Raw genomic sequence first — 27,934 nt, 5'->3', positions numbered from 1 at the left:
TGGCAATTGTTTGTGAGGATAATCTTAAAAGAATTGAAAGTTACCATGTGCACCTTTATTTTTGGTGACTCAATCATAAAACCTTTTAAGCGTGCTTTACTTACTGCAATTTTATGTTGGGTGACTTCTTATGAATTTTCTTATAATGCATGTGAGTGAGGACAAAACATGGTGAAAAAATTCGTATTAGTCTGTGGAGATAGTCTTCACTCTTATAACTGATAAATAACCTCATCCAAACAAAACATGTTTGCTGAGGATAAATAGAAAAAAAAAATGTTTATTGAATAGGATTGGGGAAGTAATCATTATCATTATTTTTGGTCCATAAATAGGAAAAGAACATAGGCATTGAATGAACTATCTATCTATGCTATATGACGAGTTAAATAGTCATCTATTTGGAAGTGGTATGACAGTAAAATTTGACTATAGTGACAGGGTGTCATTCCAATAGGTGACAGATAAAACATGTAACACCCATTGGTTCAAACATAGGACAACCCAAACTTGGTAGCTAGGGTTTTAATCACCATAGCTGCAAGCATTCTTAGTTGAAGAATTGAAGAACCAATATATATATATATATAAATGCATGAAATGATGGGACATGTAATAAAGATTTGTAATAAAATTTGAGCTAAGTGTTCAGTAATCATGGGAATTGTGGTACAGTGTCGGATCAGTTCCTTCAGCTCCCATTTGAGCTGAACCAGAATTTGCTCCAAGATTAAGATAAACCAATCTTCCATTGCTTCCATTGCTGCTGCTGCTGTGATCTTCGCTCATTGGTGGATATATTGTTGTTGAAGATGAAGCATTTGCATTGTTGTTGTTCCCTTGTTCTCTTGATATTACAAGTGCTGCTGATTGAACCAACTCCAAGCATAGCCTCAGCTTGTTTGGTTCTATGTGTGTCATCCCTGGGACAGCTCCTTTGAATAGGAAATCCGAGGTTAGGGTTCGGAGTATGTCGAGCGGTGTCACTCCGTTGATGGTTCGGATCGTCGGGTCAGCATGGTGGTCAAGGAGGACCGCCACCATGTCGGAGGAGACCATCTCTGATGCAATGTGTAACGGGGTTTTCCCGGCTGGCCCAGCCGGGTAGTTCACGTCGGCTGCTCCGAGCTCGAGCAAGGCCTTCATAACTTCTCTACTGCAATTCTCGACGGCGTAGTGCAATGCTAACGCCTCGTCGAGATTTAAACCTTCGCCCATGACCATTAGCTTGACAAGCTCTACGTCTGAGGAGTCCAATGCCCTTCGCATTCGACGAATCTTTTGCTCCTCCAGGTCGGCTGCCGCACTGAGGTGGTGGTGGTGGTGATGGTGGTGATGAGACATCGACGATCGACGAGTGAGGGAGGATTTGAGCCGAATCTCCTCGATTTTGGCGACGACGTCGAGGGGAATGTGTTTCGCTAGAACTTCGGTTGGGAGGCCAGATTTTGCCACTACATGAGAACAAGTAGTCCATAGATGGTGCATGTCTTGCTTTCTTGATGCAATTAGAACTTTCATTACATCTTCAATTGAAGCTTTCTCCACCATGCTCACCAATTGCTTCTGTTTGTTCCATAATACACCAAAATTATGATCTAATGATGAATTAACTCTCTTTAATCTTCAACTAAAAGTGCTTAAAATATTGACTTAAATGTATCAAGAACTTGTTAGATTCAAAAGATATTAATAGAAAAACATATTTTTTTTCAAAAAAACATAGAAATCATTAAGAAAAATCCCTCCTTTTTTGCTATAATCAGCTCCCCAACAACTTAATCAGTCCAAATCCCAAGAACTCACCAAACCCACCAAATGATCAGAGAGAGAAATCCAAAGAAAAACTAAACATTCCTCAGGATTTGAGAGAGAGATTGAAACGTATTTAGGAAAGAAAGAGAGTGTAACAAGCCAACTGTCAGTAAGTAAGTTTAGCTTTTTATATATCACCGTGAACTTTAAAGTTGTAAAATGTGCGTATTAGGGAGAAGTTTTCTCTCAAACCAACGTGGAATCTCACAATCCAGGTTTTTGCTGGCACACCGTCTGATGACTGATTCTGATACCATTTGCAACAATCCAAACCCACTACTAACAAATATTATTCGCTTTGACCTATTACGTATCGTCGTTCGTCTCACGATTTTGATATGTATAGGTTAAGGAGAGATTTTCATACCCTTATAAGGAATGTTTCTTTTCCCCTCTAACCAATGTGGGATCTCACAATCCACCTCCCTTGGGGGCCAGTGTCTTCACTGGCACGGTGACTGACTCTGATACCATATGTAACAACCCAAGTCCAATGCTAGCAAATATTGTCTGCTTTAACTTGTTACATATCGCCATCAGCCTCACAAAATACATCTGCTAGGGAGAAGTTTTCACACTCTTATCAGAAATGTTTTGTTCCCCTCTCCAACCAACGTGGAATCTTACAATCCAGCGGCTTCGGCCCAGGACGGTGACTGATTTTGATAAAATTTGTAACAGGCCAAAGTCATTGCTAGCAAATATTGTCAGCTTTTACCTATTACGTATTACCGTTAGCCTCACGATTTAAAAACACGTCTGTTAGAGAGAGGTTTCCACACTCTTATAAAAAATGTTTCATTCCCCTCTCCAACCAATGTGAGATCTCACAATCTACTCTCCTTGGAGACCCAGTGTCCTCAATGACACATTATCCAGTGACGGGCTCTGATACCATATGTAATAACCCCAAGTCCAATGCCAGGAAATATTGTTCGCTTTGACCCGTTACATATCACCGTCAGCCTCACAAAACGCGTCTTCTAGGGAGGGGTTTCCACACACTTATAAAAAAATGTCCCTTTTTCAACCAATACGCAATAAAGAAAGTGTCAACAGATAAAGCCACAAGAAGTTCATGAGAGAAAAAAATAGGACCTGAGTAAGCAAAGCGAGCTGTTCAACTCCAAAAGATCTAGCGGCAGCGAGAGTTTCAAGAACAAGATCAACGGCGGAGGAGCAATGCGTATGCCAACACCCTCGCTCGCCGCAATTCGGCCGTGGCTCATGCTTCTGCGGCAAAATCGAAACTTGCCCACTATACAAAAACTGGAGGAGAAGCAGAAACACCTCATATCCAACGCTATTCACCGGGATCACTCCCTGTGGCGGTGGAGGCGTGTTAGCCCCACTGCCACGAGAATTTGAACCCAAAACCGAACCGCATCGAGAATCAACAACAGCCCCACAAGAGGAGTCAGAGCTGCAAAAGAACTTCCTAAAGAAGAGGCTGCGAGCGGCGAGGATGCAGCGGTGGGCGTGGACAAGGCGGCCCTCAACGCTGAAGGTGACATCACTGAAGGCTTGGCCGTTGATGAGAAGGTTAAGGTAATCGAGGGAGAGAGATCTTAGGGAGTCTTCAAAGGTCATTGCTGAACAAAGAAGAAGAAAGGAGGAGGTTTTTGAGTTTAGGGTTGAGGGAATTTTTCAATTTTTTTTTTGTTTTTTTTTTTTTTTTTGTTTGATGGATTGAAGGAGAGAGAAAAGGAGTTGGTGAGTTTAAATGATTGATATCAATATCTGTTGTTGTTCTTCAAGGAAGAACTGTTCATGTTCATACAGGAGAGAGAAAGAGGAGAGAGATGATTATGGTTATGAATAGAGTGACTATTCTGAGACGCCGAGGTACTCAAAACAAAGACAGGTGTAGCATAAATTAATGTGGGATAGAGATTGTAACAATCAAATCTAAGTTCACCAGCTAACAAATATTGTTTGCTTTAATCTACTATGTCACTCATGATTTTAAACAGCTTCTGTTATAAAGAGATTTTCACACTCTTATAAATAATGTCTTGTTATGTGTAACTATCTGCTCATGATTTTAAAACCTCTATTAGAAAGAGATTTTCATACTCTTATAAACAATTATTGTTATGTATAACTATTAGCTTACAGTTTTAAAACGCGTCTGTCTGTGAAAGATTTTCACACTCTTATAAAATATGATTATTATGTGTAACTGTCGGCTCATGGTTTTAAAACGTCGGTTAATAAGAGGTTTTCATACACTTATAAAACATAATTATTATGTGTAACTGTCAGCTCATGGTTTTAAAACGCGTCTGTTAATAAGAGATTTTCATATTCTTATAAAGAAGGCTTATTATGTGTAACTCTCATGGTTTTAAAACGCGTCGTTTAGAGAGAGATTTTCACACTCTTATAAGTAATGCTTATTATGTGTAACTCTTAGTACATGGTTTTAAAATGCGTCTGTTCATGAGAGATTTTCATACTCTTATAAGTAAGGTTTATTATGTGTAACTGTTAGCTCATGATTTTAAAACGCGTCTGTTAATGAGAGATTTTCATACTCTTATAAAGAAAGCTTATTATGTGTAACTCTCATGGTTTTAAAACGCGTCTTTTAGAAAGAGATTTTCACACTCTTATAAGTAATGCTTATTATGTGTAACTCTTAGCTCATGGTTTTAAAATGCGTCTATTAATGAGAGATTTCTATACTCTTATAAGAAAGGTTTATTATGTGTAACTGTTAGCTCATGGTTTTAAAATGCGTTTGTTAAGGAGAGGTTTTCATACTCTTATCAAGAAGGCTTATTATGTGTAACTGTCAGCTCACGGTTTTAAAACGTCTCTCCTATGGAGACATTTTCACAATCTTATAAAGAATGTTTAGCATGTGTAACTGTCAACTCATAGTCTTAAACGTGTATGTTAGGGAGAGATTTTCACACTCTTATTATGTGTAATTGTCAACTCACGGTTTTAAAACTTGTCTGTTAGGAAGATATTTTCACACTCAGAATGCTTTGTTTCACTCTCCAACCAATCTAGTTTAGTAGCATTTTTAATTATTTATTTTTATTTACTACTTTCATTTTCTTCTTTTTGTCACGGTTTGATTTTTCCAACTTTCAAAAATCAGGTCGTGACAGATAGGTACTAGAGCCAGGCACTAGGAGATGAGTTAGCGAGGACGCTAGGACCCTAAAGAAGTGGATTGTGAGATCCATATCGGTTGGAGAGTGGAACAAAACATTCTTTATAAGGGTGTGGAAACTTCTCCCTAATAGACGCGTTTTAACATGGTGAGGTTGACTACGATACATAATAGGCCAAAGTGGACAATATCTACCAGCGGTGGGTTTGGGCTGTTACAATATCTTTTATTTATTCATTCATTTTTCACTTACACGATTGAGTTGTTATGATAAAACTGGCATCCTTCATTAACCGTAGAGATAATGGTGTTAGTAAGAGAAGTTTTTACGGTTGGTTCAGCTCATAGTTCAATCAACCTCTGAGATAACATATCATAAATTTAACCAATAGGGGAATCATACGCTTACTATGATTTTGTGTCAGTTAGAATCGAGAAAAGTAAACGAGTTTTCTCAGTTCTCAGATAAACGTATCCTTTATCAACGACGATTGACTTGATTTCCACTCCTTTTTATCTAAATGATTGTATGAGAATAATCAAGATTAACAATGTGATTAGTAGTACTAATTAACAATGAGTGATTATCAAAACAATTTAGTCCTAGAGACTTTGAATAGACCAAATTACACAATGAATCAACTTAAAACCCTAAAAAGGAAGCAAAAAAAAAAAAAAAAAAAAAAAAAAAGGTTTATCACTAAGAGGGTATATTTCAATAACAGTTTTACCATTAGTTAGGGACAGAACCGCTTAGATAAAGATGGGCTGTCAAGAACGTAAAGGAGGTAGGATGGACAGTTGGTCGGATCTAATATGGATCATACATGGACGATAGTTGGAGTCGGCGACTCTCTTAGAGTTCCCTCATCTGGGATCCGTGGGGAAGAGGATCAAGTTGGCCCTTGCGAACAACTTGTTGCACTATCTCCCTTCAATCCTTTGAGCGAAATATGGCAAAAGGAAGAAAAATCCATGGACCGACCCCATCGTCTCCACCTCATAGGAACTACGAGATCACCTCAAGGACGCCTTCGATATCCAAGGGTCGCGGGCCGACCATAAAACCCTGTTCAATAAGTGGAGTGCATTAGCTGTTTGCTATCCGGTTAGGCGGTAAGGGTCAATCACTCCTAGTACCATGTTTAAAAAATATTCATAAACTTTCAAAATAACACTATTACCCCGTTTAGAGATTATTTATGAGGTGTAGATAGATAATTTCCGTCTATATATAACAAAAGATTTTTTTTTAAACGTTGATACTACTCTTAAAATTTAACGTGGATAAGGTTGACATCTCATTGACAAGATCTTAGGGCAATATTAGAGTTAAAAAATTGTGGCGGTAATGATAAACTGCAACGACTGTGTTCACATGTGGGAAACAGACCAGTAACAACGCAGAGCTGTGACCCAGATTTTGGCGTTCGATTCTTTATTTGAGCCGCCGGAAGTTCCGGAGACTGGCTACCATATGACGGCGGCCCCCGCCGTTGGGTGGCTGGAGAGATGGCATTTTTGATGGGGACGGTTGGAGAAAGCATATATTATTTACTTTTATTGCCAATGATAAGATTCTGTTTCCCACTTCCTCTGTTATAAGTGATAAGACTAATCATAATTTACTTAGGCACGAAGAATAGATCAAGATACAAAGTGTATCACCCTTAGTACCTAGTTTTATTATAGAAATTTTAAGTTTTAAGCGTGTTTTACTTTAAACAATTTTATGTTAGGAAAAAGTTCGTAGTTGAACCTTGGATTGGGTTGATCGGTCTGTCTATGGTGAGCACCGATTGACTCGTCCCTTCTGTTGGAGATGCGCTCCTGACCTTAATTGGTCGAGTCATGCCCCCGGCGTTGTTACTTTGAAGAAATTAGAGTTCTCAAAACAAGTCTCGCTTGGGATGCATTAGTAGCATGGAATAACATCATAGGATTTCGATCCTATTCTGTTGGCCTTTGAGATCGGAGTAATGATTAACAGGGATAGTCGGGGGCATTCGTATTTCATAGTCAGAGGTGAAATTCTTGGATTTATCTTAAAATTTTTTCTAAAAAACATGTGGATAAAAACAAAGCATGTTGAAAGAGTTAATGACCATGTTGTCGAAATGTCGGAGCCATCAGATGTTGAATTTGAATTTTAAAACCTGATCTGAATTTTGGGTCTCGGGCGTCATAGAAAAGAACTTAATCGATTGATTAACAACCCGTCCATCACATTGACTATGTTATGATTTTTTTTTACTATGTTATGGTTGTACCTTTTTGCTTGAAGTTACACTATCAAATGCTTGTTATAAGACGTTTTAGGTTTAGATTTTCTCGATATTCTCTAAAATAATGAATGGCCTAAAGCTAACAAAATGAATGAAGTTGTGACACTCAGAGTAAATGAGATGTATATTACATCTAAATTAGAGCGTTTCTAATGATAGGATGGTTAAGAAAAACTTAAAAGAATTGAAAGTTACGACCTATGTCAATAAGATGCACATTTCTTTTCGGTTGCTACATTATAAAAACTTCATGGTTAAGCATGCTTTACTTGGAGCGTGATCTCTTGAGAATTTTCATAGGATGCATATGAGTGAAGACAAAACATGTTGAAAGGACTCGTGTTTGTATGTGGAGATAGTCTTCACTCTTAAGAAACGATAAGTAGGTAATGTGACTATGACACAGGAGATACAGAAGAATGTCAAGGTCATCTAGTATCGAATCTGGATTTTGAATCCTAGGCATGTGGAGGTTAGATTAGGTCAATTGAGGGTCATTGGTTCGTCCCCAAACCACATCGATACTAGTCTAATACCATTCTGTCACGACTTAGGTTTTGATAAGATAACATGGTCTAAGTTATTTATGTTGACTTTTAAGAGCGAAAAATATTTGATATTTGATAGAAGAAAGTTAACGTCACCGAGTAAAACTATATAGAGAGAAAACGTTAAAGAGTGAGATTGAAAAAAAAAAGTCGGGTAATTGACAAATTTTAGAAATAGAAATTATTTGATAAAGTTATCATTGTAATGGTCGAGCTTCAGGTAAGGGTAAAACCGTAATTTTACTTTCAATTATTGCTCTGATGTATTTTTAAAAAATTAGGCCTAGATATTAATATGATTGATTTGGGCTAGTCAGGCTCGTTAGACTCGTTGAGCCGAGAACGAGGGTAAATTTGGCCATTCATTGTTTTCGAAAATCCTTTAGAAGTACACGTACTTCTACTAAAAGTCAACTAAAACATAGCTCAACGGTCCAAACGTTCAAGTTTTCGAGATTGTCCTCAAACCATACCTAAATTAATTACTTAAATTCATCAAATACATACATATATATTTATACATACACACATATGTAGTCAGCTACTTACTACAGCCAAATTGAAAGCCGATAAAGAACAGAAAGACAGTGCCAAAAAAAAAAAAAAAAAAAACATAGTACTGTGCTAAAACAGTAGCTCAAAGCTCAATAGTTTTGGCTGACCCGTTGTTTTTATGTGTGTAATGATTCCACTTGCATGTCCTGTAATAGACAGCCCTCCTTTTCTAAGCCTCATTACCCCCCTTTGATTTCAATGCTCTAAACATCCCATGCAACTTTCCCATACTTTCCCATGTCTTTTATGTCAATTTCACAATGCCAACTTCGATTGAGATAACTCGTACGACTAAGTCACGTCGTCTTCGAGCTCGATGTGTCGAGGGATGCATGATACATGGGGCTCGAGGAAGTATGGAAGTGATATTAATTCATTGAATTGGACTGATGTCGAGAGCCAAGAAAGAAATTTTAAGTTACTTTTTGAATCATCTAGCATTTGGCAAATGAGCTTTCGTTTTCTCTCATTCGATTATGAATAATAATCTAAATATATCAAATGATTCGTATAAAATCATTTTAGATCTAACGAAAAAGTAAATGATTATATAAGAAAATGAGATCCAAATCGACTTTTCTATGACAAAACAAAGATGGATGGTTGAGAGGAACCACTCTTAGTAGGATGTAGTACGAAACAAACCAAGGTGGAAACTAGTTGGCATGTGATGCTCGAGTAAACGAAAAGTACATGAATGAACCAAGATCATAACCAAAATGAGAGACTTTCACAACCTTATAAAAGATGTTTCGTTTCTCGCTCCAATCGATGTGGGATCTCACAATCCAACCTCCTTGAGGACCAACGTCCTCACTAGTACACTGCCCGATGTCTGGCTGTGATACCATTTGTAACAGCCCAAACCCACCGCTAACAGATATTGTCCGTTTTTCCCCGTTACGTATCACCATAAGCCTCACGGTTTTAAAACGTGTCTACTAGGAAGAAGTTTCCACACTCTTATAAGAAATGATTCGTTCTCCTATCCAACTAATGTGGGATCTCAACGATATATACAAATTTGAGGTACTATTGTAGCTTCTCGTTGATGCATTCAATGAAACCTTAAACCCAAAACCAACGACCATATTCTTTCTCATTTTCCCTCGTTCCCTCTCTTCCTCTCCCTACCTCATAGCGAATCAACGAGCTCGTCACAATATGATTGTCTGACTACCTACTAATATCGACTCTAAAATTTAGATGCTCAGATCGACAAAACTCTTATTTCATATCGCTCTTCCCCTCATTCTCTACTAATTTGGTATATTTATAATGAAGAGACGTTTTGGGGCCCTTTGGGAAGGTGCATGAAAGGGGATTAATGGGGTCTCAGCTATGACCTAATTCTTCACGCAAGCCATGAACATATGACCAACATAACTTTCCCAACTAAGATTTTAGGATGCAACGTCTATACGTCCCATCACCTTTAATTCCCTTTCTCTAATAATGCATTTTCATTTGTCCTTTAGATATGGCAAATAGTTCGAGGCTACTATTAGTAGATATTGTCCGTTTCGTCCGTTACGTATAGCTGTCAGCTTCACGATTTTAAAATGCTTTGTTTTCCTCTTCAACCGATGTAGGATCTCACTGATTATAAAATCCAAATTGCAATCGTTTTGTTAGGGAGAGGTTTCCACATCCTTATAAAATTTGTCACCAGCTAGGGCAACTAAATGTAATGTCTCGTACCCAAGATTCGAATAAGGATACGAAATCCAGGTTCGGGTCGTGGGCATTATACATTATAAATGGTATTAGAAATTAGGGTTTTTTTAATCCGTTAAAAATATAAATTTTTGGAAGAAATCCACTCCATTATTCATTGACTTTTTTTTCTAATATATTTTGTAAAAAAGAAAAAAAAAAAAAAAAAGAACTCGATTATGAACCTATTGATTATTTTTCGTTGATTAAAATGGATGAATAAGAGATTTGAATCTTTGACCTTGAGAACATTTTTATACCTGTTGAACTGTTTGATGAACAAATTACCTTAATCTTGTTTAGAAAATGGCAAACTAGATTGGCTTATGATGCTTGAATAGTGTTGATTGAACATATATGTCATGATCCGATTTTCGAGACTTTGAAACATAGACCGTGGTGCTTTGGGATGACCCTCCTTTGTGATCGTGCAGCTTCCGAACCCTCCTCTACCTTGACCAATACTCAACGATCATCTAAAAATGAAAAGTAGAATCTGGTGAGTATAAACATACTCGCCTAGTGCACTCTTGTTATTGGAAGGAAACTTTATAAACCGGTAGATTATAAGTTCCATCGTTTTAAAATTAATCAGTCAAGGTTACTTTATTATAGACTTAGAGTTGCACTCTCATACACGGTAAACAAGTTATGGTCGTGAGTATAATCATTACATGTAAGTCGGTCCTTAACGAGTTGTTCATAATTACATTTGAGTTGAAAGTCTATTACATTCTGTAATTACATTGTATACTTTATGTAATATTGATTCTCTATTGAACAATTCAATCCAACCGTTGTTCATAATTCAAGTATGTTGACGCCTCCAACTCAACCCAACTGTATCATCTCTCGAGTCTCTTATAATATTTATACAATAGCTTTAATATGCATCGTGGAAGGTTCAAACCACTAATATGAGAGTTAAGAACATACAGATCAATCATTAAACTATGCTTAGATTAATATTGGGATAGTTAAATTAAAGGTGTAATAGGTCAAGCTCATCGCTAACAGATGTTGTCTGCTTTGGCCAATTACGTGTAATCATCAACCTCAGGGTTTTAAAACGCATATGTTAGGGAGAGATTTCCGAACTCTTATAAAAAATGCTTTGTTCTTCTCTCCAACCAATGTGAGATCTTACAATCCACCGTCCTTGGAGGGCCAATGTTCTTGTTGGCACACTGTCCAGTGTCTGACTCTGATATCATTCGTAACAGTCCAAGCCCACTACGTCCATTTTAACTTGTTTTATATCATCGTTAGTGATTTAAAGCAACATAGGAGATGGGTAGGGGAGAGAGAAATTATAGAGTGGGTAGGGAGGTGTTATTGGGAAGTCGTGTGATGGTTTAATGATTTCATAGTTGATATGACAAGACAGTCAGAAAAGGAAGAGAAGAGGTAAATGGTGAGTGTTTGAATTGACCTACCAAAACCCTTACACCATAAACAGATCATCACAGATAGTGCTCTTCAACTTTCAAACCCTACCTTTCTTTCTTCTTTATATTCATACTATTCGATCCAAGTCCACTACGAATAGATATTGTCATTTTTAAACTCTCTTTCGGGTTTTAATCAGTCAAAGTTTTCTGTTAACAGATATTGTACTCCCCTCAATGTTTTTAAAACACATCTAATAAACAATGTTTCGTTCTTCTCCCCAACCAATATGAGATCTCACAGTCCACCCACCTTGAGGCCCAACGTCCTTAATGATACTCGTTCCTCTATCCAATTGATGTGGGATCTCACAGTCCACCCCTTCTCGTGGCCCAGCGTCCTCGCTAGCACACCGCTCAGTATCCACCCGTCTGGCTCTGATACCATTTGTAACATGTCAACCCCACTGTTAACAGCATTTCGAGCTTCCCCTCAAAGATTTTAAAATGCATGTGCTCAAGAGAGGTTTACACAACATTATAAAGAATGATTCATTCTTCCCTTTAACGGGAGAGAGAGGAAATAAAGGAATTGAAGAATCATACAAATACACAACAGATTAGCACTATTGATGGACAGTGAAACAGTGAACAATTAATTGGTTGTGTATGAGAGAGTTTCAGAAGGCACTGATTCCCACGTGCAAACTGAGAGTATGCACGTGACAATAATACGACATGGAAGAAGATAAGGGTTAGAGAAAGGAGTGGGGGGAGGTTCAAAATATGAAGAGAAAGTTAAAGGAACACTCACATGTCTTGTCTTTCTTTCAACGTCTCTCTCATTCCTTTTGCCTTTTCAACCTCTCTTTTATTTATTTACTGTTTGGAACTGAAGTTAGGCACTGACCCATTTTGTATTTTATGTCCAAACCAACAACTCTGCTTCTTTGAGATGTCCAACGTATGTCTTGTCTTTGTCTTTGTAATGTATTGTGGGTATGTACATGCATGGGTATAAGTTTATTTGACATGGTTTGATTGTGTTCTAAATTAAAACTAAATGGTTATCCTCCTTTTCAACAAACAAACATCAAAACGTTTTTGCTGTAACAACAGACTATCAAAACGTTCTAACGTTCTTGTATAACAGTCTAAGCTTACCGATAACATATATTGTCCTTTTTGGTTTTTCTCTTCGGGCTTCATCTCAAGGCTTTAAAACACGTATATTAGAGAGAGACTTCTACACTCTTATAAGAAATGCTTCATTACCCTCTCTAACAAATGTGTGATCTCACATTCTAACCTCTTGGGAGCCTAGCATCCTCGATGGCGTACCGGCCAGTGTATAGCTCTGATATCATTTGTAATAGTCCAAGCCTACCGCTAGAAGATGATGTCTTTTTTGGGCATTCACTTTTGGGTTTCAAGGTTTTAAAACACGTCTACTAAAGAGGTTTCCACACCCTTATAGGTAATGTTTTGTTCCCCTCTCAAACAGACGTGTGATCTCACAATCCATACTCTTAAAAGCCCAGCATTCTCGCTGGCACACCGCTCGGTGTCCGACTTACCATTTGTAATGGCTTCAGTCTACCCTAACAGATATTGTCCTCTTCGAGCTTCCCTTTCAGGCTTCCTATCAAAGTTTTAAAATGCATCTACTAAAAAGAGATTTTCACACCTTATAAGAAATGTTTCACGTGTCTAATCGTCTGCTATTAGGCTTAGGCAAATATGAACCCTACCAAAAAAACATACACTTTTAAGTTGGCTAAAAGTCTTATCATATCTCCTACAAAGAAGAGAGATGAAAGAGTGAGACAGCAAAGGCAAGCTAGAGAAGGAAACATTTGTTATTGTGCAATCTTTCCAATGTACCATTCAAAATCAAAGTCCTTCAAAACACTAAAACCATATACACTATGTATGTTTCTGTTCACATTCCATCACTTTTGGACATGTTCTCACACTAGCTCATCTTCTACTAAACAGACTATTTTCCTTAAATCAAATTTACTGTGGTACGATATCATAAATGACTCACGTGAGGGTTCATGCTTCGATAGTAATTGGATGATTGAGTGTCTGAGATGTTCCAATGAAAAAGTGGACTCATGGGTCGATTCTCGATAAACATATTTGAGTGAATAGAGAAGGCTAATGGCATCCCGTGACTTGAGATGACATCATAAAGCATCAATCGTGTTGTTGAGAATCACGATGGCGAGATGAGATGCAACGTTGCATTTGAAAGATATTAACCTTATGTAAAGGTAAGTTCGATCATCATGACTTTGTTTAGAGTAGAGGTAAGACGGCTAGAGTTCAAGAAATTAACAAGTTTAGCAGATCTTGTCTTCTTTGGACTTTCTTTCAAGATTTTATAACGTATAGGTTTTCATAACATTTTAAAGAGTGTTCCGTTTTTCTTCCCAACCAATGTAGGATATCACAGTTATGTTCGGTTGACGAAAGAAATTGAGCTTGAGTTCTCTTTAATACTTATCAGTCCGAAAAAGTTGGGGATGCTCGTATTTAATTAATTTCCAAATAAAATGAAAACAAAATGAAAGGTATATATATATTTGGTTTGGTTGAGTGGGAAGGGACAAGCGTGGGGCTGTCGTGTCATATCAGTGTACTGACTGTCCTCTCTTTGCCTCTGTCCCCTCTGTTCTTTTCACTGTTCTTTTTTTGGGACATCTATTTTTTTCAACTACTTCCCTTTATTTACCATACATCTTTGGTATTTCTTTTTTATTAATTTCCCTTTATTTATAACTATTGGTTTTTTTATTGATATTTATTTGATATTATAGAAATATCCATATCCAACTTTCCAATTTACAGACATGTAGGCCATCAAAAGCTATGGAGAAACAAGGAAAATTGCATGGCCCAACAAATCATTCATCTAAGCCCATAACCTTCGCCCTTTTCTTTTGGGGTATCAATGATCTTAAGTAGGTTGTTAAAAGAGTGCCAATATCAATGTAGTAGAAGCCAAGCATGCTTGACTTGTATGATAGTACCTACGGTATGATTGAACTCGTGTAAAGACCATTTGTTCAATGATATTTGAGATAGAATACGAGAATAATGTACAAAACGTGATGTAACGATAGAAGTAAGATATGTTCATGAAACGTTAAGGTTAGGTTATGTACCGAAATAAGATTAGATTATGAGTAGAAAGGGATAGAGTGGAAGGACAGTTTCAGCTCCCAACCATGGTTTTGAGTGGAAGGTTATTCAAATCTAGATCAAATAATAGTCGAAGTCATAGGTTTTCTAAAGCTAGCAACTAGGTTCTATTAGTTCAATCGAGCCCGTCGCATGGTTCTTATAAACCACCTCCTCAAAGTTCATCATTCCTCGTGATCTAATTCTTCTAAGCTTATTTCATTCATGGGTTCTTATCATTTAGCTCTTTTGAGCTTACCCCAATGCCGTTAAGGTTATTCGAGCTTTTTGGATAATTTAGCTCTTTACTTTACTATCCTGCAATCGTTTCAAATCGTACATATAATTCTACGAGGCACGAGCTCTTCATGATTCGAACTCACAACTCATATACATACTATGTTAATTGAGATAATCTACTATTAGAGACGAGTTGACAACTCTCTAATAGTCTCATAATCATAAACATTAACTCAAACTCTCAACTTACTACGTTGTTTGGAAGATTTTGAATATTTTAGCTTACTTTTACTTCGAATGATTGCAAATATCATCCATGTAGTTGCAAATTTCTAGCGGTAAAAATGGTGCATAATTCATATTAGAGATGTTCATTTAACTTGCCGAGAATAAAGAAGGAACAAGAAGAGTTTTCTCTTCTTTGACTCAATAGAGTTGGGGACAATGATTATATTCACTCGTCCCACCCTACTCTATCCCACTCTCCTAGACAATAAATGATTTTTTTGTAGAAACCGAGATTGAAATAGATAATGGGAATGGAGATAGAAAAGCAGCAGTAATAAACAAAATTTTGATACAGATATATACACAGTTCCACTAACAAAATCATCTAAACTGCTGCATTTCAAGTGTGATTAGCAGAACTCAAGCTATGGAGTCCTCACCTTGCGAAGATGCTTGTTCTTCCCATTTCCTACTCCTACATTGAATGAGATATCATCTGGCATTTAAATTCATTGGAGGAAGTAAAGAAGACGTACTTGAAGACAAGAATGGAGTTCGACAAAATTAAGAATCAATAAATAGTTGATGATCTTGGCCATTGTGTTATTCCTCGGAATGATTCACCGGATTGTTCTTGGGAGGTTGTTCCTGCAAGCAGCTCTTTGGTGTAGCATCTTCTTCAGATGCCGAGCTAGCATCAATATACTTCTCCGAACAGTCGATTTGCAGGCATTCAACTTCACTGTTTTGAGTTTCTGAATCATGGGTCCGACTTGTCAATGTCAAATCTTCCTTCTTTACGACGTTAAGCACGATCCCGTTAAGTATTCTTTCGGGCTGCAAAAAGTCTCCTTCAGTTACAAGAATGCTTGAAGAAACTCGATGGCCGAGCTCTCGCATGTCAAAATCTGGGCACTCGGAACTCCGGTCAGACGTGGTTCGAGGACTTTGGGAATTTTGACTGCCACCAAATGGCTGAACCCCATTGGAATTTGCTACCAAACCTCTATTGAGGTCATCAAGATCCAAATTCTGGACAAAGTCTATGAACTTATTTGCTGATGATGTCCTCATCAATGGCCCACCAGATCTAGTCCAAGTATTCAAATCAATATTTTCTGATTCGCTATCACTACCATCAAACATAGTACGGTGAGTTCGCAACATTCTTCCAGTGGATCCTGAACCGATCGATCCACTAGGACCTTGATGGCAAGTCAAAGAAACATCAGCAAGACATTCTTCTTCGAGCGAACCAGACGAGTTTTCTCGTGCAATGCAGTTCCAGGAGGGAATTCTTCTTGAAGCGCTGAACTTGACAGGGGCTGGAGAAACATGTGAGGCTGCAGCAGCGGCAGCAGCGGCCCTCTCAGCGCTCCTTTTCAACCTCCGCATATGGTTGAGAATTGTAACACATTCATCTAGAGCAAGCTCAATGCCACAGTTGGCTTTTATTGCTGATAGCTTCTCCCAGGTGCACCTCCTACCTTGGTTGGCCGACTTTTGAAGATCCAAATGCGTAGGATTTTGTATAATTTTAGAGTACTGCAACAAAAGGAAGTTCTTCAGCAATGACACATTTGTTGTTCTAAAATGAGTTTGTAGCATCTTCTAACATGAAAATACCTGAGCAAGAGTAGCTGGCATGACGACCGTGACATCTCCTTCCCAATCTTGAGCAAAAAGCTTCGCAATTCCGCCCAATGGAAAACCAAGTTCCAAAAATTGGTCGCATCTATGTTTTACCTCCATTTCAGCAAGATGAGCAAGCTACATAACCAGAAACATTATGATAGAATAAACAGATAACGCATAAAACATAATGCTAGATCAAAAATAACTTATCGATTCATAGAACTGATGAACAGAGAGGGACAGAGACAGAAGTTTTATAAACAGATTGAATAATTGAAAATGTCCACAGCAGTCCATGAAAAAACAAACCAAGTAGCAAATCTATTATCAAAACTCAAGTTCTATTTAACCTATAAAAACACATCCTGTTCAAGTAAGGTCGTGGTACGAAATGTATTTTGATATATATTGAACACTTAGATTCATATATTTTGACAACAGTGCAGGAAAACAGGGATAAAGAAGAAAACTAGTCAGAGCACATACAAAATAAGATTCTGAGCGTTGTCATACCTTGCCAGCAAAGTTTCCCCCAAAAGCTCTGAAGAATTCTTTCATTCGCAATAGTGGTGCGATATGGGGATTTGCCTGACTGACAATGAAATGGTTTACATTGAACAATTCTTTCAATTGAATCATTGGCAGATCGATCTCCAAGCTGCCATCTCTCCATCGACGTACAGATGCGCCTGAGCCCTCTTCAGGATCCAAATTAAAAGGTGGATGATAGGGAACAATCTCACCGCTTCTGTTCTTGGCCATTAATTCCTGTGCCTCAAAAAGGCCAGGGAATGCACAAGATGCTGTCACAGCACTCCATATCACAACATGAGGAGACGTTAAGTAGTTAAGACATCTAGGCGGCTCGTGCTTCCTTGGGGAACAAACTGTTATCCCAAGAATTCTACCTGTCATGTCATAAGCTTCCTGAAAAGTTAGGTTAGAAGTGAGCTGCCTTAACATCATTTGTAATTGTCGAATCTCGTGAACAGCCCCTTGTATCATTACCCTCCTTACCACAGTAAAAATACCGCCCATCTGATCGAAAAACTGAAATGAATGCCAAGAGTCATCGAAAAAGCTTTGTAGCTCAGGCCAGGACCGAGTGGCAACAACAGCACATATGATGGATCCTACACTAGATCCAGCTATTATTCTAGGCAAAAGTTTATGCTCTACCAGAGTTTTAACCACTCCTGCATGAAAAGCTCCAAGTGAAGCACCTCCACTTAAGAGTAGGGCAGTCCTTCCAAACGCATGCCTCGTTTCGTGCATGAACGAGAGTTTCTCTTCCAATAACAATTCTTCAGAATCCGAGTCACAAACCAGTCTCAATTGAGTCGATACCTCATTTATGTACTCCTTTATGAGTATCGGAATTTGAAGCCTACCCTTGTGTAGTTCAGGGTTGCACATATTGCCAAGATTTCGGAAAAGATCAGCTCTCATCCAAAACATTATATCTCTAAGAGATCCCTCCTGGCGACGATGGCGAAGCTCTTGAAGCTTGTTCCTCACCAATTCTTCATCATAGAGATTTGACTCATTCAACTTTGGAGTTTCTTTATCAAGCATTTTAGCAGCATGAGCCCATTCCTCATAGGTCAATGCAGTTCTCATCATGTTTCTCCAAAACTTCCTTCGGTACGCCAATTCGGCCCTCCCTTTCACATTCGTGTACCGTTTCAACAAAAAAGCAATAACGGTAACCATCGCCAATATCCCCTGTGGATTTCTAGGATGCATCCATGATAATATGGGTGCTAAGATGGCCTTAAATCCATAGATAATATTCAGTAAAACACGAAATAGTTGATGCTTAAATTGCGACACCGATTTGCAAAACAGGATTCTGAAAGCAATTGTTCTACCTACAATGGTTGAAGGACCAATAGAAAAGGAACCAACCTTGGCCTCATTACTAATTTCCATAACTCTAAAAAGGAACTCAAGCAATCTGTCACAGGCTAATAGAATCCACACTCAGTTCTCTGTGGATGTAAGACTAACAGATCTAAACATGAAAGAATGGATTGTGTAACAGGACAGGAAAATCAGGATTCTACGAACTTCAATACAATGGCTATGATCAATGGAAACAAGAATCGATCCCCAAATAAATTAAGAAGGCATGCAAAGTTGCACCAAATTCAACAGCACACTCAATCCTTCAGCTCTTCAAAATAAATTACTAGAAGAAGAACAATGTAAACGGCAGTAATAAACCTGAATATGGCAAAGAATTCCTCAATCTGAACTTGTACAACAACAATGGATCCTCAAATCCAAAGGAAATCCCATAAGAACCGAAAATTTGAGTTGCTTAAACGACAAGCAACGACAAATATATCGATCAATCAACCTCCCTAATACGAAATTCACCCACCAATCTGTCGCAATCTTCGAAAATCTAGAAACTAAATCCCCAAATCAGAAAAGAGGTAACAGAATATATACGATCAGCAAAACAGAGAGAATGCAGTGAATGTGGAGAAGAAGGCAAAGAATGAAGAAAGAAAAACGCGGAAGTGAGGGCCCAAAAAGAAAGTGGTTATTGGGAAACGTGAAGAAGATAACGATAATGATAATAATGGCGAGGATTGAAGAAGATTCGATGGGGCAGGCAAGAAGATGGCGCCCCCCCCAATTTGGGAAAATTTGGGAAAATTTGGGTGAATCGTCTCTGAATCTGGAACTTTGGATTTAAAGGAATTTCCGATTGCTAGTTGAGAAGAAAGGAAGCTATGCGTCAGGTTTTATATTAAAATAGTTTATTTACGTGATTTTAATGCAAGCCACAAAATTTGGTAAATCATTCATTCCTTTAATGCCACTTTTTAAATGTTTTTTTATATATTTTTGTTGTATTGCAAATTGGGAATATGTTTAAAACCTATTTTTTTTTTTAATAATAATAATAATAATAATAATAATAAGGGTTCCGTCTAATAAATTCAAAGTTAGTTCATATAATTGGTAGGGTTTATATAGAACTACTCAACCAACCAATTCTGTTAAAGGGCTAATCTTATTCCCTTAAGTGACATAAAGGTACTCTACTTGTTTGAACTCTGCATGTGAGACCTTCTCTCGAGAAGAATGCAGTTAAACATCTCAATCCAAAAACCATCTACTGTCTTTTTTCTTCTTTCATGAGGATAAAGGGAAATGGGTAATCACTGATGCTTTCATCTTCATAATAGCACAAAAAAAGTTCCGTTCTTGGTATCCATAGGAATCATTGAGAGAAGAAACCTAAAAGTTTTGAATTGGAAACCATCCTGAAGAAGTAAATTGGGGAAGAAGAGGACTTGGAGGCCTAATTGATGAATACCCGATTCACACCCGGATCATTCTCATTGTATCTCTGTACTCAATTCAAACCGTATCTGTCTACCATGGGTCAAATCAATCCCCCTCTCAATAGCATTAATGGAAGCCAAAGATGCTCGTTTATAAGAATTTGGTTAATTATGTATATATTTTTTTCGATTCGGTTAAGTTGAAAAGCTAAAAATTAATTTGCTTAATATCCATGAGAGTTTGAGATAGAAATTCTAATTTTTAAAATGAAGATTATAATTTAATAATATTTTTTTTTTGTCGGTTAAAGTCGAAGGCAATATTTTCTTGGGCGAAAACGTGAACGGCATCCGAAGAGGTTGCCTGTAAGGATGATAAACGACGTCATCTCTAGACCCCCATAAATACTACTCTTATTTATTTATTTTTTTTCTTAATGAAGCAATAAAATACTAATCCTTTTTTTTATACACAGTAATTCAAATCTTTCTTAATAATGGATTGATTTTGGGATGAAAATCCCACCTCAGTTAATTTAGGAAATGATCATAGTCAAGAGAGTTTATGCTCAAAGTGGAATATCATACTATTGTCGAGAGTCGTGTTCATCTAATAATGCACTCAATTACCCGAACAACTCAAGATTTATTCAATACAAATCATTGCCTGAAATGATGAAAACATATCCACAAACCATATATGGAGTAAATATAGGCAAACCAATGCTTCTTTTTTTTTTTTTTTTTATTCCTTTTCTGGAGTTGGTGATAATAAGAGATAAGAGTAGAATCAGTCCCAGCACAGATTCAAATATTTTCAAGAAGAGAGAGAATCTTTGCCAAAAAAATTAACCTAAAAGAGTGGGAGATCAGGTTCTTTATCTATATTGTTAAGGAAAACGTGTAGAAGATAACTAAAAATTGCCCCAACTATCAACATTAATTCTAAAGCTTCCAAGACTCTACTTGTTATAGTTATAGCTTATTTCCTCATCTCTTCAAGACTTGAAAGCAAATAAATTACTACTAACCTTTACTTGGAAGTTAAATCTTGCAACTACTTTGGGCCAAGTTCTTGGCCACGCTTAGCAGCAGCGACCACAGCGTTCATAAACATGCCACGAAGTCCTCCCTTCTCTAGTTCATGGATACCAGCAATGGTGGTTCCACCGGGTGATGTAACATCATCTTTAAGCTGCCCTGGGTGCTTCCCAGTTTTACTGACCATGGAGGCTGCACCTAACACCTGTAAACAAATTCTGAATCATTTAATTCCAGTTGGTAAATTTGAAGTAGAGAGATTTGAATTGATTTTTTTCCAAAAGCACATAACTATGCTTAGCATGTTTCACTAGGTAACAAGTCATATGGCGCTAGAGGAGTTAAGGCCTAAGAAAACCTAACTAGACATTGGAAGACCATGAGTCCATGACTGAACCAACTTGAGAAATGTTTGTGTAATGCACGTTCACTGGAAAGTATGATTCACTAGAAAGCCAGAAATGTTTTTTTTTTCTTCAGATAGACGAAATGCAATGTGACAGAGACGAGGTGTGGACGAGCTATAGACTCCTACCTAGATCTGAGTCTATCTTGGTTGTATCTACTTCTTGTGTTAAGGGTTTGAAACTAGATTTTATTGTACATATATGTAAATTATGGTTGCTTTGTTTTAAACTAATATTAAAATATGAAATGTTTCTATAAAATTAATCCGTGCCAGTAGTAGCTATGTGAATCAGGCTTTACAGTGAGCGGGTAACAGTTTGAGACTATCATCTGGCACATATCACTTTAGAGTTCATTGTATAGGAAAATCAGATGGGAGACAAATAGGTTATGATTTTCAGAGAGGAGAAAGGTCTACAAATTTTAACAACAATCCTTGCACAATGTGATAATTTGTATCATCCTCAGGTTCTACATCACATCTAATAGATAATACAAGGTTCAAATATGCAAGAAGCGTCGGCTTATTCAGTTATTTAACTATATATATTGTAGAGCATCTTCCATTGGAAATTTAATTTTCTTTTCAGACCGTTTACTTCTTAACCTTTTGACATTGACATCAGAAGGCAAGTTCGATCTTTTCTTTATTTCAAGTTTCATCGTTTTTCAAATTATAAATCACATTGGAAGATAAAATGCTAATATATGGCAGCTGTATATCCATTCTTGGCGCAAACAATAAGGAATGTCCAAACAAATAACCATGCTTCTTTTCTTTTCATTTTTAAACAAAAGGAGTCTATGCTCTTTCTTTATTCACTGAAATGGTCTATTTGTGCATATCTTACTTTTAATTATGTGTGACTACGCTACACAACATTAATTACTTTAGACATAGGTCATCAGATGAATTTGACTCACAGTTTGTGAAGCTAGACCCATGGCAAGTTCTCGTGGTAGACCTGCAGCGACTCCTCCATCAGCCAAAGCTTCAATTGCTAGGAAAATATATGCTGGTCCACTACCACTGCATGTTTCCATGTACATCAAATAGTATCCATTAGCTGGAGAATGCCGATGGTACCAAAATTTGGAAGGAAAGTTAATTGAAATATGCTTGAAAGAAACTGCAAAAGGATACCAATCGTCTGAAAGGCTTAGTTCTCTCCCAAGACTATATAAAAAATATGCTTTTCTCTAAACCCTCCAACCCAATTCATTAATGAACAGTCCTATGACAAACCTCCTAACTAATAACTAATATGTTCGGTAGCAGTAATATTAAAATAATATTCTAATAACATCCTAACATTTATCTTAATTGTATCCCCAACAAAAGTAGGCTTCAAAATGATTAGGAGGTGGCAATAGAAAGACGAGAGTTTTGTGCTCCGCTAATTTGAAAAACTGTGGGATTCAGCTTTTACAACATACTACATACCTCAGACCAGTGATTGCATCAAATAATTTCTCATCAGCCTCCCATATCTTACCCACAGATCCAAATAATTTAGCTATTAGTTGTCCATCCTCCTTTAACGCACCTTCTCCAAGGCTCATAACTAGTCAAACAGAAGCAGAGTACATATCTTATCATTGGTCCGTATATAAGAAACAAAATGGTGAAAATTGCAGGGTAAAATATTAATGTACTTTTTGTTCTTTTCCATGCTATGCACCTAGGTCAAAGACTAATTGAAAATCATGATATCTATCATCGACATCGTGTAATAAAGTAGTACTGAAGCTGGTTAATATATTTTGCAAGTTTGATTTGGCTTGTTGGACGAAGCTTCTAAGTAAGTAAACCAAATTATCAATCAGAAAGTTGAACAGAATTCTGCACAAACATGCTAGTATATCAACAGAAGCCTCAATACTCATGAAGATACATGGTCTAGATAAAGGAGAGAAAAAAAACCTTCATCCTCAAATTATTTTCATTATTTTTTTATAAAAAGTTCCAAGATGCCTATATCTTTCTTCCTATAAAACTCGTAGTGGTACAATACACGCACCCTGATTGGCCAATTAATTGCATCCCTCACTTCCATTTGCGATTTTGACTGCTAGATCATACATTATAATATAATCAAAGACCGGTAAATCAATTATATCCACTTTACAAAGTAACATCTTCTGGAAACAGGTATGTGTGCGGGAAATGATATTAAATTTAAACATAATAGGAAAAGACAATACCTGATGCAGCCTCACCAACAGCCGCTGGGGTATTTGGCATAACTCTAATGAATCGGTTATGACCTGCCCATTCCTAAATGTATAGAGCATTACTCCAAGGGAAATTTGTACGCAGAAAATGAAAAATAAAAGGTAAAAGTATGTGATTAATGTGAAACTTTGTAGCAAATAGATGAGATCATAAAAATATAGTGAGGTTGGGATAAATTTTTAGAGTAGAACATTCTTCCATAAGCACTTATGGAAAAACATTTTTGGATGATTTTTGAAAAAACATGATTTTAAATATACCTGCGTTGTAGCATTATAAACATTATTATTACTCTTACTCCCATCGGGATAACTTTGACCCCTTCTCCCGTTCCCACCTACGTATATGAGATATTTTAAGAAGTGAACAACTTTTTTAGTCGTAGAGTCCGCTGTAATAAACACTCTTGAAAGAGGCACTGATCAAGTGTTTCTCCTAAAATCACTTTAGGAGCCTTTATGTACTTCTAGAATTTTCAAAACCATTTTTTATTATCTAATGAAACACTTCAAAAATTCCGGGGGTGGTGTTTTAGCACATAACCCTCAACTTAAAAAACCTCACGAAGTCCAAAAAACAAGTCAGTAAAGTCAAGAACCTGCAGATCCTGTAGCTTTACTCCAGCAGCAACCGAAACCAAAAGCTTCTTCGTTGAGAGTTGAGGCCTCAGCTTCAACACCACATTCTTAACTGCAACCAATATAAGCCATTAGATGCTTTACAGCTCGCAAGTAGGATATAAAGCACTTCAACATAAAATTGATGGAGAAAACATGCTTTTTGAGCAAGAGTCTCAAAGACAATTCATTACAACCCCAACAAATCACAAATGAAAGCAATACAATCAATCATTTCGACATACAAATCACCAGAGCTTCTATCACAACGTCTAGCGACATTCCTCTACTGATTTTGTAAGCATTTTTCAAGAAGATAATGAGAATACCACGAAAAACGAATGAATAAAGAAACGAGGAAAGCAGGATCGCAATAAATGAGATGAACGACAGCCGTACCGACTTGAGGTTTAACAGAGAAGATGATCACATCACTTTCTTCAACCACCTGGTCACAAGCAATCAAAAAAGAAGGAAAAAAAAAAGCAAAGGAAGATTATGGTTATGTAATAACACGTAGACTGCAAAACAGAGGACTCGACTAGAAAGATGAGTCATAATCTTACGTTGTCGTTCTTCGGGAGGACTCGAACACCGAAGGATCCGAAAGCAATGCCGCGACTAGGGTTAGAGTGAACAGCCGTGGAGATTCGAGAAGCAGGTAAGAGGCCAGATTGAACAATCCCCTTCGCTATACTCTCGGCCATTTTTCCAGCTCCGATGAATCCTAAATTATAAGAATCAACTGAAATAGGAAGGATCTCCATTGATTCCGATCGAAAACTCTCCTCCGGCTACCGGCTACCGGCTACCGTATCGTAATTCACCGTGGCGGCTCAACTGCGAAATGCCGTTTTCAAGAGTCCAAAATCGCTCCAACGTGTTTGGATCCTTTTCTTCTCTTTTTTCTATTTTATACTGTGTTTTTTTTTTAAAGTTAAATTACATTTTTAGTTTAATTTTTAAGTCAAAACCCACTTTTATTAACCCCCAAAAATTAATATTTTGATTCTTTTTTAACCCCACTAAAAATATCTTATTTCGGATATAATCTCCGTTCATTCACCTTCGTTCGTTCACCTACCACTCTTCTACTTTGGCACTACATACCCACCAACTATTACCTTAGTTCATCCGTGAACCACATCCTGCTACTAGTAGACGTTTTACTGTTAATATCACGTGTAACCCTTCATGCTCGGATTTAGAATCCATATTCGATATTTAATGGTCCCGACATTCCCCTACATCTAATATGACACGATCATATTACCTGTTTAGTACTTATAAGAGCGAAAACTTCTATCCTCACAAACCAACATGGATTCTATTGGATTTGTTACCCTCGTAATATTTTATTAAATATGATTCATTTTGTAATTTTAATAAATAATTTGATATAATTATTACGAAATATTTAATTATTCTTAATTTATTAATTGAAAATAAATAATATTTTATAAGAGATTATAGACGACTAGATATTGAGATCAATATATTAGGAAAAAATTATAAATTTAATTAAAATTACAATAAATGTATGTATTGCAAGAATTTGTTTTTTAATTAATTTAATTTAAACGAATTCATAAAAATTTCATTTATTTTGTTCATTGAGTTCGGTTCATCCAATTTTTCGGATTACCCGGTCTTTTTGAACCCATTATAAATATCTTGCTTCTCGAAACGTCCAAAATCCAATTTCTTCGTCTTTAATCATCTGTTTCGTTTCTTTGTCATTAAGATTCGGTGGAGATTTTATTGTATAAATTGGAAATTTTGATTTTTCTGATATTCACGGAATCATCGGATTTAATGGAAGCAAAAATCGGCAAATTGTTTGAGTCCGTTACTTCGTTCTTCGGCGGTGGCGACCAGATCCCTTGGTGTGATCGTGACGTTATTGCGGTGAGTTTTCTTTTATTCTCTCAGATTCTCGCTTTATCATTACAATTTCTGGTTGGTCTCTGAGAAACCGAAAGAAAGAAATGGAGAAGAACTTGGCTAGGTTAAATGATGTCTTACCTCAAATTTGGCGGATTGGGTGAAGCATAAGCATTCGATTCTCACATTTGTCGATTAATTTTGGCGTGCTTAGATGCATCCCTGAAAAAGGATATGCGGTAGAAGTACTTAAACCCTGTAAAAGAAGAGATTGAATGTCTCCATACAAAAATTGGTGTATAATCGATCCAGGTTTACGCGGTAGAAGTAATTTGAAACCATGGTGAGATTGCAGATTGCAACATTGTATTTGATTTAGATTGCATATTGAAATGCAGGGGTGTGAAAGAGAAGTTGCAGAGGCCAATGAAGGTGCCTCTGAAGAACGCAAGAATGAAAGCATCATGAGGTTATCATGGGCACTTGTTCATTCAAGGCAGTCGGAGGATATTAATCGTGGCATTGCAATGCTTGAAGGTAAATCTTCTGCAAAGAATTTCTATGGGTTTTCTGGAAACAGAACAGTATTGAACTCTGTCTCCCATATTCGTTTTGTTGTCAATTTCTTGGTTAAAAGCTCATCCCTTCCCTTGAGCATACTAATTCAATCCTAAGACCATCTAAACAACTCCCTTTATTTATGACCAACATCCATAACAACTTCCCTAACTAATTACTAGTATATCCCTAATACCATTACTATCACAATCTTGTCATTGATGACTGACATTTATGAGTGACGTTTTGTAGGCTATTAACAATGAACATGGGTGTTTAATTCTTGCTGCTATCTGCTATGACCTGAAAGGCCAGTTTGTGTTCTCGATTATATGAATTGCTTCTGTCATCCAGAAAAATAGTTTCGTTTTTTATTATTCTAAATATAGTTTGACTTCCAAATTTGTGTCATCGAAAATATTTTCATATGCGGTATGTGTGAACTTGGAAACGAGAACTCAAACTCTATAATCAACTTGTCTTGGAATTCAACTAGAAATGAGCTTTGACCTTAAAATGGGAGAAGCTACTTCCAGTTGAAACCTTTTCTTCTTGCTTGATATATATATATTCACATTCTCAAACTTCAGTTTGTAGTTATTTAAGATTAGCCATTTTTCTCAAAGCTTATTATTTTCATGGTTCAGTTTTTAAACTTGGATTAGCATGTCATTTTGCAGCTTCCTTAATCAATGCTAGAACCCCTTTGGACCGGAGGGAGAAACTTTATTTGCTGGCTGTTGGATATTACAGAAGTGGTGAATATGCAAGGAGTCGGCAGCTTGTAGAACAATGTTTAGAGGTTTGTTCTTTCTTAGGCATGCAACTTGGTATTCTGCCAGCTATAAATTCATCGGTGACATCACACATAGTTGCACAATGTCTTGCTTCAATTCCTATCTAATTTAAATGCTTCAGCTTTTAATGTTGTTTGTTAGATCATGCATTTCCTTTCTGAACCATACTTACAAGTTACATGTTGATGAAACCTTAAACTATATCATCATAAGAAGTATAGATACGGACACGAAAAGACATGTTAATGTCTAAAAAAACTAGGACACTGACACGTTGGTTGCGAGTGGTCTGTGTTTCTTGTTAGGGGTTCTATATTTCATAACTTCCTGTCCTTTTTTTTTTTTTTTTTTTTTTTTTTTTTTTA

The 27,934-nt window shown here is 37.0% G+C and overlaps 4 protein-coding genes across 4 annotated transcripts in view; 1 reads left to right on the top strand and 3 right to left on the bottom strand.

Annotated features, from left to right (window-relative positions):
• Nucleotides 1-604: 604 nt before the first annotated feature.
• Nucleotides 605-3,599, bottom strand: LOC111466001 (regulatory protein NPR5-like). Its single transcript, XM_023110530.1, has 2 exons — nt 2,914-3,599; nt 605-1,566 (listed from the first exon to the last, which is right to left on the bottom strand). Exons 1-2 carry the CDS (start codon nt 3,403-3,405, stop codon nt 649-651), a joined length of 1,410 nt encoding a protein of 469 aa, XP_022966298.1. The 5' UTR covers nt 3,406-3,599; the 3' UTR covers nt 605-648.
• Nucleotides 3,600-15,390: 11,791 nt separating this feature from the next.
• On the bottom strand, nt 15,391-19,501 carry LOC111465930 (triacylglycerol lipase SDP1-like). The gene is made up of 3 exons (XM_023110403.1): nt 17,240-19,501; nt 16,718-16,861; nt 15,391-16,636 (listed from the first exon to the last, which is right to left on the bottom strand). The coding sequence occupies exons 1-3, from the start codon at nt 18,656-18,658 to the stop codon at nt 15,695-15,697; spliced, it is 2,505 nt and encodes an 834-aa protein (XP_022966171.1). The 5' UTR covers nt 18,659-19,501; the 3' UTR covers nt 15,391-15,694.
• Nucleotides 19,502-20,729: 1,228 nt separating this feature from the next.
• LOC111466079 (pyrroline-5-carboxylate reductase-like) lies at nt 20,730-25,221 on the bottom strand. The gene is made up of 7 exons (XM_023110656.1): nt 24,897-25,221; nt 24,730-24,778; nt 24,312-24,403; nt 23,683-23,755; nt 22,922-23,042; nt 22,402-22,507; nt 20,730-21,274 (listed from the first exon to the last, which is right to left on the bottom strand). The coding sequence occupies exons 1-7, from the start codon at nt 25,095-25,097 to the stop codon at nt 21,086-21,088; spliced, it is 831 nt and encodes a 276-aa protein (XP_022966424.1). The 5' UTR covers nt 25,098-25,221; the 3' UTR covers nt 20,730-21,085.
• A 759-nt stretch (nt 25,222-25,980) lies between these two features.
• LOC111466114 (mitochondrial fission 1 protein A) overlaps nt 25,981-27,934 on the top strand; it is a 3,101-nt gene continuing 1,147 nt past the window's right edge. Inside the window, exons 1-3 of the mRNA XM_023110700.1 lie at nt 25,981-26,238; nt 26,613-26,751; nt 27,453-27,574. Coding sequence (XP_022966468.1) covers nt 26,146-26,238; nt 26,613-26,751; nt 27,453-27,574 — 354 coding nt within the window. The 5' untranslated portion in view covers nt 25,981-26,145. The remainder of the gene's footprint in view (nt 26,239-26,612; nt 26,752-27,452; nt 27,575-27,934) is intronic.

This window comes from Cucurbita maxima, unplaced genomic scaffold (assembly GCF_002738345.1).
Source record: "Cucurbita maxima cultivar Rimu unplaced genomic scaffold, Cmax_1.0 Cma_Scf00030, whole genome shotgun sequence".
Classification (NCBI taxonomy): domain Eukaryota; kingdom Viridiplantae; phylum Streptophyta; class Magnoliopsida; order Cucurbitales; family Cucurbitaceae; genus Cucurbita; species Cucurbita maxima.
Note: the sequence above shows the minus strand (reverse complement) of the source record. Positions and strands in the feature narration are given on the sequence as shown.